Here is a 19,113-nt window from a genome sequence, read left to right as displayed (position 1 = left end):
AGATGTTCAAAATGGTTTCTATTAACTTATATAAAGTCATAAAAAAGTTTTTTCATTAAAAAAAATATAAGGTTTATCTGGTGTTAGCTGAAAGCCTAAATAAAGAAATTTTGCCGAAATACTGTGAACTTGAATAACAGTTCAAACTAACAATCTAGGTGAAAACCAAGATGGACCAAAAAATTAAAACCTTACTAAACTATAAAAAAACTAAAAAATTACCACTACACTAAATGGGAAATATACTACGTGGTCTAATAAATACATAAACTCGCTTCCCGATGGCGCCACTACTGCAAGAGAAATTTTACACTTAGTGTAGTACATGTACATGTAGATGCTATTTATGAGTCTATGTTATGAGTAGATCTGTTATGTTATTAGGATCTTTTCGATCAAATAGATTAAAAAATTCGTAAATTGGTCGAATTAGTTAGAGAAAGTTATTCTAGTTATTCTAGCTAGTAAACTACCAGCTAGGAGATTATATACGTGGAGATAAATAAATAATGGGTAAATAAAAGATTCAGAAACTCAATAACATCAGCCAAAACATATACTGGTGCTGATATCGGGTTGGACCATAACCCACTGGTATTTAACATCAGACTAAAGCTGAAGAAGATAGAAAGTGCAAAAGCAAGAAAATACGATTTAGGACCATTAAAAAATGAAGACACCACGCACCAGATACAAACCTATATAGAAAAAGAATTAAAAAATACAGACAAAGCTAATGAACCAGATAACGAAATGGCAAAACTACAACAAATTAACCAGACAATCCTAGATAAATATCTTCGCCCAACAAAGGTTAAAAAGAAAGAGTGGATTACTGATAAAACCCTAAATATGATGGAGAATAGAAGAAGAGCTAAAAACAGAGACATGTGGGAGTATAAACGAATTGACAAAGAAATAAGAAAAACTATTAGAGAAACCAAAAACAAATGGTTGTAAGATCAATTCAGAGAAATAGAATCATTGGAAAGTAGACACGACTCGTTTAATCTCCACAAGAAGGTAAAAGAGGCAGCAGGAATGTACAAACCCAAGAGATCAGGACATATGACTGATGATCATGGCAACCCGGTAATAGACATTGAACAATCAAAGAATATATGGAAGAGATACGTTGAGAAGACATTCGATGACGACAGAGATCACAACCAGGTAATTATGGAATACGACACATGACCACCAATCATTCAAGAGTGATTGGTGGTCATGTGTCACAATTGGCTCAAAGGCACAATTAAAGCAACCAAAGCAGGTAAAGCACCAGGGTCCAAAAACTTTCATTCAGAATTTATAAAAATCATGGAAGACGAAGGAGTAAAATGGCTTACGACAACGTTCAATAAAATCTTTGACTCGGGAAAAATCCCAGAGTGCTGGTAAAAATCTACATTTCTTGCTATACCTAAAAAACCTAATGCAAAAAAAAATGCATCGTATTATCAGTCTAATGAGCCACATTCTTAAGACCTTCTTAAAGTTGATACATAGAAGAATTGATCAGAAATGCGAGTCACAGATCTCACGAACGCAGTTTGGATTCAGGGATGCGTTAGGTACAAGAGAAGCCTTGTTCGCGGTTCAGGTATTATTTCAAAGGTGCAGATACGTCAACTGCGATATTTATGTATGCTTTATCGACTACCAGAAAGCTTTCGACAGAATCAAGCACGATAAGCTCATGGATATACTAAAGGCAACTGATCTGGATAACAAAGACCTTCGAGTAATCAAGAATATATACTACAGCCAATCAGCAACCATTCGGGTGAAAGACCAACTAACAGAAGAAGTAGCAATAAAGAGAGGAGTACGACAGGGCTGCATACTCTCTCCCCTATTATTTAACGTCTATTCGGAACACGTCATGAGCCAGGCCTTAGAGCATATCGAAGATGGTATTCTCATAAATGGTGAGCGTCTGAATAACATCAGATATGCAGACGACACCATCCTCTTTGCAGACAGTTTAGAAGGTTTACAGATACTAGTAACGCAATTGTGGAAAATCAGTCAAGAATACGGGCTTAAATTTAACATCAAGAAAACAAAGTACATGGTCATCAGTAAGAAGCATATTCCACCTAGCCAATTACTGGTAGATCAGCAACAAATACTCCAAGTGCCCCGTTACTACTATTTAAGAACCACCATAAACGACCAATGGGACCACTCAGTTGAGATAAAACAAAGAATTGAAAAAGCCAGGTCAGCATTTGTCAGAATGAGCAGGATATTTAAGAGCCACGATCTACCCTTAAAAACGAAAATCCGTTTATTGAGATGCTACGTGTTTACAGTGCTGTTTTATGGGGTTGAATCATGGACACTAACCGAGGCATCCATGGGAACACTCGGGGCGTTCGAGATGTGGTGTTATCGACGGATACTGAGGATCTCCTGGGTGGTCCGAATAACAAACATTGAGGTTCTACGTCGGATGGATAAAACATGTGAAATTATATCCACAGTGAAATAATGCAAGCTAGAATATCTTGGACATATAATGCGAAACGATCATAGATATAACCTGCTGCAACTTATATTGTAGGGAAAGGTCTACGGAAAGAGGGGACCAGGAAGAAGAAGAATATCTTGGCTCCAGAACTTACGAAAATGGTTTTCCTTGACCACTTCAGGACTATTTCGAGCTGTGGTCAATAAAGTTAGAATTGCCATGCTAGTAGCCAACATCCGTAACGGATAGGCACCACAAGAAGAAGATTCTAGCTATAGTAGGATTTTCTGAAAGCATTTCGTGCAATCATTTAAGGTATGGGATACATAAATTGGAAAATTTCTGAAAAAGTGTATTGAATTTAAGGGGGAACATACTGAAGAATAAAGTCGCTCTTTGAACTATAAACTTTACTTTCTTTTCACTCCGAAAGTTTCAGACAATCGAAATTAGAGATATCTGAAATAATTGTCGTGCCACGCATGCGTTAAGATTGCGGAAACAATTACTTTCTTTTCAAAATAATAATTCGTATTTAAACTATTACGAAAGACTTGTATCCTACTACAAGTTTGATGTAATAACCCCCCTAAAAGCCGTAACAAGCCATAAAACAGTATTCTTAATACATGCTAACGGACATACATTTATACATTTTTAAAAGCTTAATTCGTATGCTAATGCGCCTAGCACTTTTCTGATTTATATCTCTGATAACTAATTAAGAACTGTAAGGTGTATCCACATTCGTTAATGGTGTAGGTCAGTGATACACTTTCCAAACAGAAGATGAGCGTTCTTAATGTGTTTTTATGATAAAAAAGTTTGAAATTATAATACTGCATCAAAAATTTGTTTCTAACGTGCACATCACAAATTCGCCACTCACTCGCTTCCGCATGAAGGTCAAGATCCAGATAGCGACTTCTACGAGGCGTGAAGAAGAAATTTTGTGGTTAGTGCGGTTTAATAAAGACAAATAATCTATATAAGTCTGTCTTGTTTTTATTTTGATCCAATAGAGGCTTATAAAAAATTAATCATTATTTTCAGTTACCGTTAAACTACACATTTCGCTTGGTGAAATTATTTTCTTAAATTTTTTTATGACTTATATACTTAGACTTTGGGTTCAGTGATGTTGAAAAATCTCAAGTGTAAATAATAAATTATCAATGATCAATAAACCTCAGTTATCTACTTTTTTCCGGCTTTTTAAACTTTGTTTAAGTAAATGAGCTCAAAACGCTGAATAAAATATTTGTCCTAAATGTTTCCACATTGCGATCTAAAAATTTTTTATATAAAAACCAAAACTTCTAAGAGAGTTTATTGTTCGTTTCAGAGCTACCTTTTCTACATTCTCAGGTAGTAAAAAGATCTAAAAATACCTATTCCCAAACTAGTCATAGAAGGAAAAATGGAGTGGCACAGAAGTCCAGGCCATAAGCAGTGTTCCTAACTGAAGAACATGCGTAATTAGATAGGCCTCAATTCATACACACTCCTGAAGATGGTAAAAAATTATATAAAGTTCAATGAAATTATTACCAATCGCCACTGATGGAGACAGTAGGTTGTTCTACCTAAAGACAGTTTTACATTATGCTATTTTCATGCTAGGCAAGAGCCATGCAAGACAGATCATGGAACTGCGCATGCCCACGGGCTATTTCCATGCAATTTCTGTGCTAGACGAAAAATTAGAATATGTTCTATTTTTCATGCTATTTTCTTGCAATTTATCGTTAAAATTTATGTTGCCAACATAACAATTTATAATAGATTACAGAATAAAACATAACTTTATCTCTATCTTTAGCGTATATAAATTGCCCTACACACAATGGGAATAAATTGAGATATAGCTGATTCTGATACTCTAAAATTGTACATTAGAGATCGAAACGTTTTACCAGTTGCCAGATACCTTAAAGTTATAATTAATTTTGTCCTTGATGGAATGCACTGGCGAAAATTGGTATCTCTTTTCTGAATTAAGGGATTAATTTTTTCCAGGAGCTTAAGGAAAGTGGACTCGTTCATTCGAATAAAGTTTTTAAAACTTTGTAGGTCTCTAGCATCCAAGAACTCTTGGGGTAACTTCAAATTTCCCAGTCCTGCATTCAACCAAGGTTTGTCCCAGCATTTTCTAGGTTTTCTTTTTTTATTATTTTTCATGATTGTTGCTACAACAGCAATATTCAACAATAACAATGTTTTCTTTTCTTTGGTTGACATCCTTCACCCTTTTAATAACCATAAATAGTGTATATTTATTTATTATATTATTTATTTTAGTACTTAATTATATTTATTTAAAATAAAATAACCTCAAATTGATAAATATTTTCTCTGTTGGCAACAATGAAAGTGGGATCTAAAATTGCACAGAAATATCTCTGATGTAAAAAGGTCAAGCTAGGCAAGAGATGTGCCATGCAAGACGGACTTGCATAGCATGAGACTTGCATAGCCTAGATGTAAAGCTGCCTTTACAAATAATATGTTTGACCGTTTACTCTACATTTTCGTAGAATCTGCATATCGCTTGGTTCACTTTCCTCATTTTACATACACGATATCTGAGTGTGTATATGAGAGAATTGCAGGAAATACGCTGAGAAATCGAGAGAGGTAAAAACCTTCCATAGAGGTATTAATCCGCCAATGAACAAGCAGAATTGCTTATAAAGAGGAAGAAGAAGAAGATGTCTGAGTGGGTAGTGCCTTTTTGATTAAATTTTTCTTAGAATATTTTCCCAGTATTTTACCACTAAGTAATTTTTAAATTTTTGAAAACTTCTACGATGCGGTTTTTTGGGATGTTGTAGAATGATTTTGGTGCAATAAAGAATGAGTTAACTAGCACCTTGTTTTAGCAAGACTATTAGCAATTTTGTTACCAGCAATTTCTTTATGCCCTGGCACCTATCTGGTAAAAAGTTACTTTGTTTTGTTTCAAGAATTTCTTAAGGAAATGTAAGACATTTTTACACTTGTGAAGTCTCAGAACAGCGTATTTTAGCTAACTGAATACCACTTCAACTAGTTTCTTTTACGGAAACAAAATATATACAGACGGAAAAATGAAAGATTACCCATAAACGATCATATCAATCACGTATTTTGTATTTGCTGTCTTCTTCTATAACAAACATTTGATATTTATAAAAAAAAGACAGCAAATACAAAAATAAGTGATTGATATGATCCTTCATGGGTAATCTTTCATTTTTCCGGCTGTAGGTACGTCTTTACGAAATAGATATATTGGTAAAATTTCTTTCCTCTCTTAGCCGTCATACGAATATACCGCATTGGAGAATTATTGTCCAGTTTAAACTTACTATACAGCGTTCCACGTTAAGAAAATAACATTGCGGAGATAGGGCCATGTATTTCTTATGGACGATAGAAGCGCAGCGATGCCACGATGAACGCAAGCACGATTCAGGGTTGTATAATTTGTATTTTCGTTTTCACAGACATGAATTAAATTAACGTTTTTTAACATAATTGACCAAAAGTGCCCATTCGAAACAAGAAAAGTAGGGAAAATGATTTTAATTAAATAAATAGTATTTACAAAAGATAATTTTATTTTATCTTATTTTAATTATAGTAACGACAGTTTATTTGTTTTTCGGTAAGAATATCATATACCATGAATCATAGAAATCAGTAGAAAATATTGCTTAGTTAAATCATGCACTTTGCCGGCTATTAAAGATTTAAAACAAAGAAACGGACCGCTTGGAATGCATATATCTAATTACTAATTGCAACTTAAAATAATACGGTGTGCGTATGTCAGCGATTTTATGTCGTTCTCTGAGACTACATAATGATAATGATAATAAGGCTTTGTTGTTCTTCAGTTGTTATTCTGACTTTACAGTTAAATGTTAATTGAAAATGGAAATTCGAAAAATATATCGACAATCTAGTAAACCGCATTCCTGAGAGTTTTGGCAACACTGATCTCCATAAGCCTAATGTTATTTTCTTAACATGAAACACTCTATAGATAGATTTGAGCCTATTCCACTGCGTCGTTTTGAGATATATTATGATCCTCTATCCTAGATTACATTCTCCAGCCTGGCCCTTTTTAAAAGTTCTAACAGCTTTCAGACTAAACCTTCCATGTAGCTCTTTGCCGGTGGCTTTTCCTAGCCTGTGTAAAGAACCGTATATTTGCCAAGCTGTCGCACTGACACAAAATCTGCTCTGATGTTTCTTCCTCTAGGTGACAGAATCTGCATTAATCATCATCTGTCCATCCCATCAGCTTCAACTGCCTATTCAGCTTACAGTGCCCTGTTAACAGACCTACTATGACTTTGACTGTTTCGTATCTTTGCTTATTAGGTCTGCTGTAAATTTTGGCGAATGTTTCATAATGAACTGTTTCGCCTGTCTTTTGTCCTGGTGAAGTCCTCCGCCATTCCAGGGATTTGTGTGCTACCCTATTTTTTGTAGCCGTTCTCGTTACTGCCTTTGCAACGCTGCAGAAGGGTTCCGTTCAAATGAATGGCAGTAATAGCTGTTTGGCCATTTCATCTGCTTTTATGACCCTCATGCCTTAGTACCCAGGCTACCGTAACCTTATGTTCCTTAAGCGATGCCTGGCTATCTGTGAAGATAGCTATTGAATGGTGCGTTGTTTTCTGCCTTTCTATGTCTTTTACTTACTTAGAAACTTACTAAAAACAACACGTTCAGCTGACAGATGTGTTTTGGAATTGTGAAGTAGATAAAAAAAATCGATTATTTCAAAAAGTTTTTCTTGGGTATTGGAATTTCAAGTAAAGTTCGTAAATGTGCATTTGAGGTTAATTTTTTCTGCTGATAAGTTACATATAACGGGTGTTTTTTTTAGAGGTATAGAACTTTAAAGTGTAATAAAACAAAAGATTATTTTTTATATGAACAAGGAATTAACTTTATTTGAAAGATAATTTTTTGACATTATATTTTAAATATGATTTCTGGCATATGACCACCAAGGCTAGCTCTGACGTAGTCTAATCTGGAGGTCCAATTTTCGACGACTTTTTCCACTATTTGTGGCCGTATATCGGCAATAACGCGGCGAATGTTGTCCTCCAGTTCGTCAATCGTTTCAGGCTTATTGGCATAGACTAGCGACTTCACATAACCCTACAGAAAATAGTCTAACGGTGTTAAATCGCACGACCTTGGAGAACAATTCACGGGTCCTAAGCGCTAGATTATGCGGTTACCAAACGTTTCCCTCAATAAATCCATTGTGCACGAGCTGTGTGACATGTTGCGCCGTCTTGCTGAAACCATAGCTCCTGCACATTATGGTTGTTCAATTCAGGAATAAAAAAGTCAGTAATCATGGCTCTATAGCGGTCACCATTAACTGTAACGTTCTGGCCAGCATTGTTTTTGAAGAAGTACGGACCAATGATTCCACCAGCCCACAAAGCACACCAAACAGTCAATTTTTCTGGATATAGTGGTTTCTCAACATACACTTGAGGATTATTTTCACTCCAAATACGGCAGTTTTGTTTGTTGACGTAGCCATTTAACCAAAAGTGAGCTTCGTCGCTAAACAAAATTCGCTTGTGAAAGTCGGGATCAACGGCAATTTCGTTTTGGGCCCATTCACCGAATCTACGCCTTGCTAGGTGATCGTGTGGCTTCAATTCTTGCACGAGTTGAATTTTGTAAGCACGCAAACCAAGATCTTTTCGCAAAATCTTCCATAAAGTGGATGGACACATATCCAACTGCTGTGCACGATGGCGTATAGACTGATTCGGGTCTTCCTCTATACTACGCTCAACAGCAGCAACATCTTCTGTACGCACTGTACGACGTCTCTGTGGATGCGTATTATCATTAAGAGTGAACGTGGTGTGAAAACGTTCCACAGTTGATCGAATTAATTGCTCTGATGGGCGATTATGTATACCATAAAATGGACGTAGTGCGCGATACGTATTCCGAACAGAACTATGATTTTCAAAATAAATTTGCACAGTTTGAAAGCGTTGTTCAGGCGTCAGTCTATTCATATTGAAATGTCAAACTAAAGTAAATAATAATCACCTGACAGCTGTCAAAATGGCCGCCCCTTAAAAACGTGTTGCCAACTTGCTATTTCTATACCTCTAAAAAAAACACCCGTTATTTCATGTTTGTCACTATAATTTTTATAAGGTTGTGGACATCTTTTCGTTCTTATTGTGAATCAATAAGGATTCGCCTACTTATTAAAACCAATATATGGAACGTTTAAAATTATAATTTTGTTGTAAGACTGTATTTCCATTTTGTTCAAGCAACTATTGTTAACAGCAAATGAATTTTGTGAAAATTGTCAAAACTGCACATTTTATTTCTAAAAAATCTTACTGCTCAAATATTATTATTAAAATATTGCTTAAATCCATCAACAACTGAAAAACTTTTTTACTTCCGTGGTATAATATGGATATTTATAAAAACTGCATAAATAAGGTAGCACCGAAACTGGTTTCTCGGATTAACATCAATTAAACATTTCTCTAATCTAATGTCAGCCATTCTAACGGAACGTGTTGAGTATAAAATTTGATATAAAATATCCTAGAGGCATTAAATTCGACTTAATAAAAAATTAATGAACCGTATTTATAGATAAATTTGCTTTTGGCTGCTGGTCTTTGAGCAAAATAATTAATTTTTCTAGATTCTACAGTACAAACCATTGTGCTATAAATGGTGAAATTAATTAAAAGCCTAAATTTTGATAAGCATCATTGTGCCGTAAATACTGACATTAATTAAAACCAAAATCTCTGATAGGCCGTGAAGATATTCGTATTCAGTTGTTAATCTTATTTCTAACAGCTTTTGTTATGTCTTCTATAGAGTTTAGACGATGATGTAAAACGTATTGTATTATTATTTTTTGTACTTGGCTTTCAAAACTGTTCTTATACTTTTTGCAAATATATATATATATATATATATATATATATATATATTTAATTAAATTATGAGATTGAGCGATTAGTCCTGAATCTTCATTTATCCTCATACAGGCATATTCCTTGGTATTTATAGGCATTGTAGATTCTTTATGTCAGTTCATTTATCGTCAGTTTGTTTTGTAAATTATAGAAAGCATAGTTTGGGATTTTCCTGAAGTGATTTCGAACGTAATAAATCTTCGGACTTCTATTGGTTTTTGTAGATGTCGCTGTAGCGTCCGGTAAACATTATTATTCTTTTTTTAACAAGTTCTAATCTGACAGAACGTGAAATGCCGAAATCAACATTTATTTGTCTACCAAAGAAAGTAAATGCCAAAGAATGTAGTGATTATCGAACGATCAGTCTAATGTCACATACCTTAAAAACCCTGCTAAAAATCATCCATAATAGAAAACACGCTAAGCTGGAGATGGAAATTAGTGATTCCCAGTTTGGATTTCGGAATGGAGTGGGCACAAGGGAGGCACTATTTTCTTTTAACGTGCTGACCCAAAGATGTTTGGATGTTAATCGAGATCTTTATGTATGCTTTACAGACTACAACAAGACATTCAATAAGGTAAAACATGACCGACTTATAGAAGTACTCAAAAACAAGAATCTGGATGTGAGGGATGTAACATTGATATCAAATTTATACTACAGCCAACGATTAGAAGAAGTGGAGATAAGGAGAGGGGTCAGGCAAGGTTACATCGTCGCCGTTATTGTTTAATGCTTATTCTGAACAAATCATACAAGAAGCTTTGGTAAACGAGACAGTTGGCATAAAAGTGACCAGAAGTCTAATTAACAACATTAGGCATGCCGACGATACAGTCATAATAGCCGACAACTTGGAAGACTTAGAAAGAGTAATGAACAAAATATTAAGTTATAGTGGAGAATACGGTCTCTTAACATCAAAAAAACCAAATTCATGAAAATTAGCAAGAACAACAATACAAACGAAATATTAACGGTAGGCGGCCAAAAAATTGAGAGAGTAAAAAGATATACTTACTTGGGAACGATAATCACAGAAAATAGCGATTATACTGAAGAAATAAGAGTCAGAATTGAAAAAGCACATGCCAACTTCGTGAAAATGAAAAGATTTTATGCAGCAAAGATCTGACATTGGCCCTCACAATAAGGATAATTAAATGCTATGTACAGAATGTACTCTACTATGGAGCTGAATCATGGACATTAAACCGGAATACAATAAATCCACTTAACACGTTTGAAATGTGGACATTTAGAAGATTTTTAAGGATTCCATGGGTAGATAGAGTCATGAATACAGAAATGTTAAGGAATACAACATCTTGAGACTCATAATTCAAGGAAATGTAGAGGGTAGGAGAAGCGTAGGAAGAAGACGCCTTTCGTGGTTGAAGAACCTGAGAGAATGGTTTTGGTTGCAGTTCAAGGCAATTGTTCAGAGCAGCTGCCTCGAAGGTCAGAATAGCCATGATGATTACCAACCTTCGTCGCGGAGATGGCACTTAAAGAAGAAGAATATGACAGAAATATTTCTCATTAAGAGAGCTTACCACAAGTTTGCTCTGAGGATTCCAAAAGGATGAAATACGTATGAGTGAATGGTGGTGCTCTGTATTAAAATTAAATCTTAACTGTCATTCGTATCCTTGTTATTTATTATGCTATTATGCTTCAGAACCGTATTTCGGATCCCGAAATCACTTTTATTATAAATGGATCACTCTCATTATTATTAGTCTCTTTGCTTCCTAAATATTTTTACATAATAATTTTTTACATTATATTATAGTTTATATCAAAAACCATTTCAACTATGTAAATGATCTCTCTTAATTTATTTATTTTCTCTCATCTCATGGCTGGATTCACAGTGGTCAGAATTTGCGTTTTAGTTTTATTGATATTATTCTATTACAAATCACTCGTTTCCTTCCATTTTATCCATTCTACATCATTTTACTACAGCGCCAAAAGTGAGTTAATATAAATACAACCATTTAATTACTTTTAAATTTGAATAAATTACTTTTGAATTTTGGGCCCCTAAATATACAAATTGATTTTTTTCGGCCACTCATCGTTTTTAGATTCCAAAAAAAATAAAAAGAAATCAATATTCATTTTAATTCAATTTTTTTCCATTGATTTGATGTCGCCTTTAGCGGTCCCATTTGTTGCCCTGCAATAATCTTGCGTTTGAATATTGTATGCAAAAATGTTATTGTAATAAATTATATTTTAAAAATATTTTGTACAATTATACAGGGTAGCAATATAAAGAAACGATTAAAATTTCAATATGGTTAAAACAACTCACAGTAGTATATCAATTATTAATGAGAACAAACAAAAACTTAGACAAATATATTAAAAACAACAAAAGAGCCAAAATTAAAAGCGCTTACACAGTGGTGTATACTGTATACAAACCTAAAATGTAGCGACTGCCCAAGAACATCGGTCAAACTGGTAGAAATTTTAAAAAACGAATAGCAGAACATAAAAGGGCGTTCAATAATAGAAAAACAGATTCTACATACGCACTTCACCTTCTAGATCATAATCATTCTTGTAATGATAAATTTCAAATTCTTCACATTCAAAATAAAGGCCTTAAGCTATCTTTGTTAGAATATATGGAAATTAACAAATTAAAAAACACATACATAATTCTGAATAACCAACTTGAGACAAACAGTTCTCCCCTCCTCAACATTTTATTAAAGACTATAAAGTGTAAATGCATGCCAAAAATAGATCACTTGAGAAAGGCAATCAGCCGAAACAGCTGTAGAGATAAGAGTTTAAAATAAATTTTGTGGAAGTTTTGGAAACAAAGTGTTCAGTGTTTTATTGTTAGATGAAAAAATATTACTAAACATGCATCAGGATTTCAAAAAGTTTGATTTAAAACGCTTGGGAGGGAAATTTGACGCCTTCCGAGTAGAGTTAAGGTTGGTGACTTTTTTGAGACAGTCTGACCCTGTAATATATATATATATATATATATATATATATATATATATATATATATATATATATATATATATATATAGGCTTTAGCCATGTGATTATTTAACATTAACATTATTAAACAATAGTTTGATGTAAAATCGATGCATGAGTTTTGTCTCTAGATTATTGTTTTCATTAACCTAATAGCATGTACCATGATACTTTTTCTAGTAAATTATATTTATTAATGTCCTATGGGAAAACCGTTCACCGGCCAGAATTATGATTTTTGATAAAAAAAACAGATATTTAGATATATTAAAACCTTATAATGAACAAAAATAAACAGAACAATTTATTACACTATTCTTTTAATTGATAAATACGTAAATTTCAGTGATTATTCATTATTTAGATTTATATATAGCAGCATTATTAAAATTAAGCTGTCCATATTTTTCTATCGTTTGGAAAACCGTGTATTGAAACAAATAACAAAAACGTGATTTATCAAAGCCGCAAAACAAATGCAATTGTGTTTAATTCAGCTACCTACCTAACAAAATAATAAAGCGAAAAATAATTTATTATAGTTATATGAAGCTCTTTCTGGCAGTTATCTGTGGCTTGATGTAGTTGAAGTGTACAGTCTACGAGGTAAAGCGTAAAAATATCGCAATATATACTAAGTGACATAGAAATCCGAACGCCCAGTTTAAATGATTTTATTTCAATAAAATTTGGTGTAATTTATTTATCTAACTGAAAAAAACAAGTGATACAGTTTTTAGCCTTATCAGTTGGAGATTCCGGTTTTTATACTTTTTGTTTTTAAATTCACTAACAATCTAAAAAAACCGCAGTAAAGATCCAAATTTGGCGGATTGTGGTTCTTGACATTCTTTACGATTGGTTACGATGCCTAGAGTACGGAGACCTGTACGACTTCGTCAACTTAGTAAGTTTGATAGGGGCCGTATAATGGGACTTCGGGAAGCTGGACTTTCTTTTCGGGAAGTTGCAGTTAGAGTGCAAAGAAGTGTAGACACCGTGGTTAGGTGTTGTCAGGCATGGCTTCAAGAAGGCCGTACGCAAAAAGCAAGGGGCACTGGACGCCGCCGTAGAACAACGGACCGTGAAGATTGCCGCCTAAGATTATTGGCCTTAAGAGACTGTTTCTCCACTACCAGCTGTTTTCATATCGACCACACTGGGTCCTTTCTTTAACTCCAGAACACCGCCGTAATCGCCTTCAGTGGTGCAGAGAAGGAATGGAACACTATGGTCACTCTGTAATCAGGAATGGAACAGTATTGTCTTTAGTGACGAATCTCGATTTTGTTTAGGCATGCACGATGGTCGAGCGAGGGTTAGAAGGCGACGTGGTGAAAGGAGGAATCCACAGTTTTTTGTTGAAAGACATGTTCATCACACTGTTGGAGTTATGGTTTGGGGTGCTACAGCTTATGGTTTCAAGTCACCTTTAATCGTCATCAGAGGTAACATGAACGCGCAGCGTTATATCCAAAAAGTTCTAGAACCCCACCTTTTACCCTATCTTGACAGCCTGGCAAATCCAACTTTCCAACAAGATAATGCCCGACCACATGTTGCCAGAGTCACAATAGACTTCTTTTAACATAATGATGTCACATTGTTAGCATGGCCACCAAGATCTCCGACTTATCCCCAATTGAGCACGTGTGAGATATGATGGGTAGGAGATTGCTCAATTTGCAACGTCCTCCTCAGACTCTACAAGCACTTCGAGAGGAGTTGGTGGTTGCCTGGAATGAGATACCACAAGAGGACATTGGGTGCAGGGTGAGGGGTGCATCCACACATTATTAAAGGTAAAAGGGCTTTAAAGCAATGCAATCATTTTGAAATTTTAATCATTTACTCATTATGCTTCATTAAGTACTTATACAAAATTTTATTAAAATAAAATCATTTAAACTAGGTGTTCGGATTTCTAGTCAGCAAGTCAATGAACTGGTCGTAGAAGAATTTTCAACCCCATTTCTTGGAGTGAAAATGAATATATTCATATATCCCACTTCTCAATATTACTATTAGAAGAATTGTATTTAACTTTATTCAAAATACTATTAGTCTAGTCGTCAGGGACGAAAATGCCACTGAACCTTTATAAATTATACGAACAAGTTGAATTTTGCTGAGAATGTCAATTTTGGAAAGTAACTGACATTCAAAATCGACGTTCACTTCAAGCATTGGTTCTGAAAAAACGGTTCACTCTGCAGAAAAAGTTCTAATGAACGATTTTTTTCAAAATTAACCCTTACCAGGGGGTGTTTTAGGGGTAAACCTGGTGACAAACTTTTTAAAGCGAAGCTTCTACGAGATCTGGCTATTAAATAACGAGACTGCGCGCGCAGAAGGCGTCCTAGAGGGGAAGAGTGGGAAACGAATGTAGCATTGGATAGCTGGAAGTGTCTACTCTTTCAGTACGAAAACAATATAGGAAAACAAAAAATAACGAATGTAGCGCATATGTTTATGACCACTATACCATAGTAAAACTTAACTTACTCGGATTAAAAGTAGCCAGAGCCCATCTCTACAGTTTATAGAAAACATCCTTATTACTCCTCCTCCTCATTCCTTGAGCCCTTGTCAGGCCGTGTGTCACTCTAAATATTATAAGCTTGCTGTTTCCATTGGCTGCGATCCTGTGCCGTGTTGACGGCTTCATGTAGGCATTTTCCCATCAAAGTCTTCATTTGGTATGCCCGTCGTGTTGGAGATCTTCCTCTTGGTCTTCGGTCTGTGGCCTTCTACCTTTCCTTCTATTACCAATCGTTCCATGGTCCCCGTTCTTCCAGCTATGTGGTTCACGTAAAATGGTTCACTCATATAAATTTCACCAAACGACAATAATGGTGAAGATTCGTCACGCAGGCTTCAAAGGTACACATTTTAACGGCATTTGTTAAGTAGCATCGTATCAATCAATTGGTGGCGGGTGCAAATCATCCTCAATAACAGATAGCTCCAATTAATACTTAGCAGTAATTGAAAGCCACTGAATAAATGCCGAGCTTCGAACGATTTCGTCGGTGGGAGGAGAAGAAATTTTGTGTCCTACATATATGGCTACTGTATTAATAATCTATTACAGCTTTTATTCTTCCTACTAAGAACGCCACATTTATTTGTCTTGACAATTGTGTTTCATCCCAGCACTCTTAACTTAATATTTTTAATAGATTCATCGAATAGTAAACTATTTTTAATGCATATTACTAGTCAAATCAGAACTTAAAAACACTTTTAAAAGTTTTTTTTTGATACCAAGGAAGCAGATTTCAGGATGACACTCTTTTAAAGGGAAAATTAATACACCGAAGTGTATTAATTAGTTATTAATTTAGTTCTCAATTTCTTTAATTTTCTTTTTATATCTTCTATTTGTTTGACAGTTTGTTACCAATGCGATTAATATTAGCGCAAAGGACAGAAAACCGTAAAAGAGTTTCCATGTAGAGTCCATGGTTTCCATTTAGACCATAAGGTCATTAGAGTAGATAGCACCTTTGTAATTTTTTACTAGGGTGTGAAAATGGGCACACAGATATTATACTGGTCTCTGATTTAAAATCGTAGAGACCTGCGCGTGTCTGATAACTGGTAAATCCCTTAGTATCACGATAATATGCTGGTATATTACAAACTCCAAATACAGGGGCTGAGAAAGCTTTTTGTTGCCGAGGCATAGATATAATACAGATACATACATACATAAATAAATACGTATTTAACATGAGTTTCGTTATATGTAGGTCGTAACTCCCTCGTAAAATTACAGAAGTTACAAACCGAGGTGTCATGAATCATTACCATATTATAATTTGCACACTTCATACGACAATGAATTAGTTATTTTCGTGGGTAACAAACCATTTGCTGACGTAAATTAAAATAAAGAAAATTAGTCTTTATTATGATTTGACAAATGTACTAACTAGGACGTAACGCAGTAAATTGTCTAAAGAATGGCTTCCTATAATTCAATTTTATTTTACAAATTGCAAAACTTACAAAAGAATGCATATCAAACACAAACTGAAGACGCAAAAATCGATCAGCTTCAATTTTTCGATTCTTTCTAATGTATAATGCTTCTGCCCTGGAAGTGAATGTAAAATGTTAATCAAGAATTATACAACATGAGTCTATATATTTCATGCTGAAAGATATCTTGGGTTATCTGAGTTATCTGCTCTTTGTTTAATGTGTTGGTCATTGTTAAAATATAGCTGTATTAAGTTTAGACAAAAGTATACTCAATTATCTAAATTTTAATAATAAATGCTTCTTTTTCTTAGAGTGCCGTTTTCCTACGGAGGTTGTCAATCATAATGGCTATTTTTATTTTTGAACTTACTGCTCTAAACAAATCAATCGATCTGCATTGATACCAATCACGTAGATTCTTCAACCATGAGTTCTGCCTTCAGCCAACACATCTTCCTTGAATCTTTCCCTGTATTATGAGTCTAAATTTCATATTTTGGTCCCCTTGTGAGGTGGTCTAGGTATTCCAGTTCTCTGGTTTGTATAGTGGTGATTAGTTCTATTTCTTTACCAGCCTCTCCAGTGCTTCTTTATTTGTAATTCTATCAGTCCATATTTTTAATACTTTGCGGTATAACCAGAGTTCGAGAGCCTCGATTCTTTTTAAATTGCATTTTTTTAATGTCCAAGTCTCAGCTCCATATCTTCTTCTTCCTATGCCGTCCCCATTAACGGAGGTTGGCGACCACATTTTTAAAAGCTTCTCTGTCTTTTGCAACGTGGAATAATTCGTCTACAGTCATGTTTGTCCAGTCTCGAATATTTCGCAGCCATGACTTCCTCTTTCTACCTATTCCCTTTTTGCCATCGACTCTACCCTGCATGATGACCTGCAAAAGACTATATTATTAATAATATAGTCTTCTGCAGGTCATCATGCATTAATATTAAAAATATATAACATACTTTACATAGTCTGATCTCCAAATTTAGATTTTTGCACTTTAGGAGTGACTTCATTCGTATAAATGCTGATATGGCAATCTCTATTCGCCTGTTTATTTCTGCAGTATGATCATTGGTTTCATTGATCAAAGTTCCCAAGTACTGACATTTTTCTACTTGTTCTATTACGTTACCATTGATTGTCAATAGGTGATGTATATTTTGTGGTCTTTTTGTAATTAGCATGTACTTCGGTTTTTTTAGCGTTTATAGTAATTCCCATCTCAGCACTATTCATACTTAAGCTTTCGATAAGATGTTGTAGATCTTCTATACTCGTTGCTATGATCACAGTGTCGTCTGCATATCGTAAGTTGTTAATTAATTTTCGGTTAACGGTAACTCCCGCTTTGATATTATTGAGCGTGCATTGGAAAATTTCTTCAGAATACATATAAGTTAAACAAAAGTTGCGATAAAACACATCCCTGTCTAACTCCTCTACAAATCTTCATTTCTTCTGAGTGTTGCCCATTAATTTGAACTATGCTAACTAAATAATAAATCCTACTATATTCCAAATTTCTAGTATTGTTAACACCTTCTGTTTTAGATCAGACTGAACCTAGTCATAAGTTTCCATATCTCAGCGTACTATTCATCCATCGGTCAACATCTAATAATAAAGAATATGCCTAAATCTTATAGTAGTAGTACCAAAAGTGCTACTACGCGTAGGATTAAATATTGCACAGACATTTGCTTTCATATCTATATAATTGTTAATGGTCATCCAGCTCCAATGATGAACCAGAAATTTTCGAAAATATTAGTATACAGTTCCCCAAAAATCTCTTTCCACCATGTTTATAACCGTAAAACTTACATTGATAATTTCTGGATAATTGAATAATATTTCTAGTTTTTATGACGTTTTAGCGATTATTTATATTTGTTTTAATCACATTTAAAATATTTTTACTAAAAAAATGCTAAAATAACACCAAACAATTATTAGGGTCTCTAGAGAAAAATTTCTTGGATGGAAACGGAAGGTGAAAAGTAATTATTAAAGTGGTGAATATTAAGAAAACTTTTGGATTCTACAATTTGGCTTACAATTATTACTTAATAACTGCCCTTGAATAGACAATCTGTTGTATCATTGGAATATATTATATTCACAATAATACCATTACTTCAACATATTTACATCTTGGAAAACACAGTGTAAAAACCTTGTTGGTATTTATATTTATATTTGAGACTGTTTACACTTACGTGAAAATTATTTTAATATATGTATGTTTTATATAATCGATCTTATTGTTATTTTTTTTTTATTTTTCAGGTTTTCGGTTCCAAGGCAGAACTCCAACTTCACACACAAGCGCATATGCGAGAGGCCAAACCATACAAATGCTCACAGTGCTGCAAAGCGTTCGCTAATAGTTCCTATCTGTCACAACATACTAGGATACATTTAGGTATAAAACCATACAGATGTGAGATATGCCAAAGGAAATTTACTCAGCTCAGCCACTTACAACAACACATTCGCACGCATACGGGGGACAAACCTTACAAGTAAGTATGATTCTGCTATATTTAGTATATTTATCACTTCATGGACAGTAAATTGTCACAAAATTTTAAACTTTATATATGTTTAAACAAAAGTGAGATAA

The 19,113-nt window shown here is 34.3% G+C and overlaps 1 protein-coding gene across 5 annotated transcripts in view; it reads left to right on the top strand.

Moving 5' to 3' along the window:
- Window positions 1-19,113, top strand: part of LOC140446047 (zinc finger protein rotund-like) — an 814,816-nt gene that overhangs the window by 777,341 nt on the left and 18,362 nt on the right. For all 5 annotated transcript variants that reach the window (XM_072538556.1, XM_072538557.1, XM_072538559.1 and 2 more), the window contains one exon: window positions 18,777-19,012. In XM_072538556.1, coding sequence (XP_072394657.1) covers window positions 18,777-19,012 — 236 coding nt within the window. The remainder of the gene's footprint in view (window positions 1-18,776; window positions 19,013-19,113) is intronic.

Source organism: Diabrotica undecimpunctata, chromosome 7 (assembly GCF_040954645.1).
Source record: "Diabrotica undecimpunctata isolate CICGRU chromosome 7, icDiaUnde3, whole genome shotgun sequence".
Taxonomy (NCBI): Eukaryota; Metazoa; Arthropoda; class Insecta; order Coleoptera; family Chrysomelidae; genus Diabrotica; species Diabrotica undecimpunctata.
Note: the sequence above shows the minus strand (reverse complement) of the source record. Positions and strands in the feature narration are given on the sequence as shown.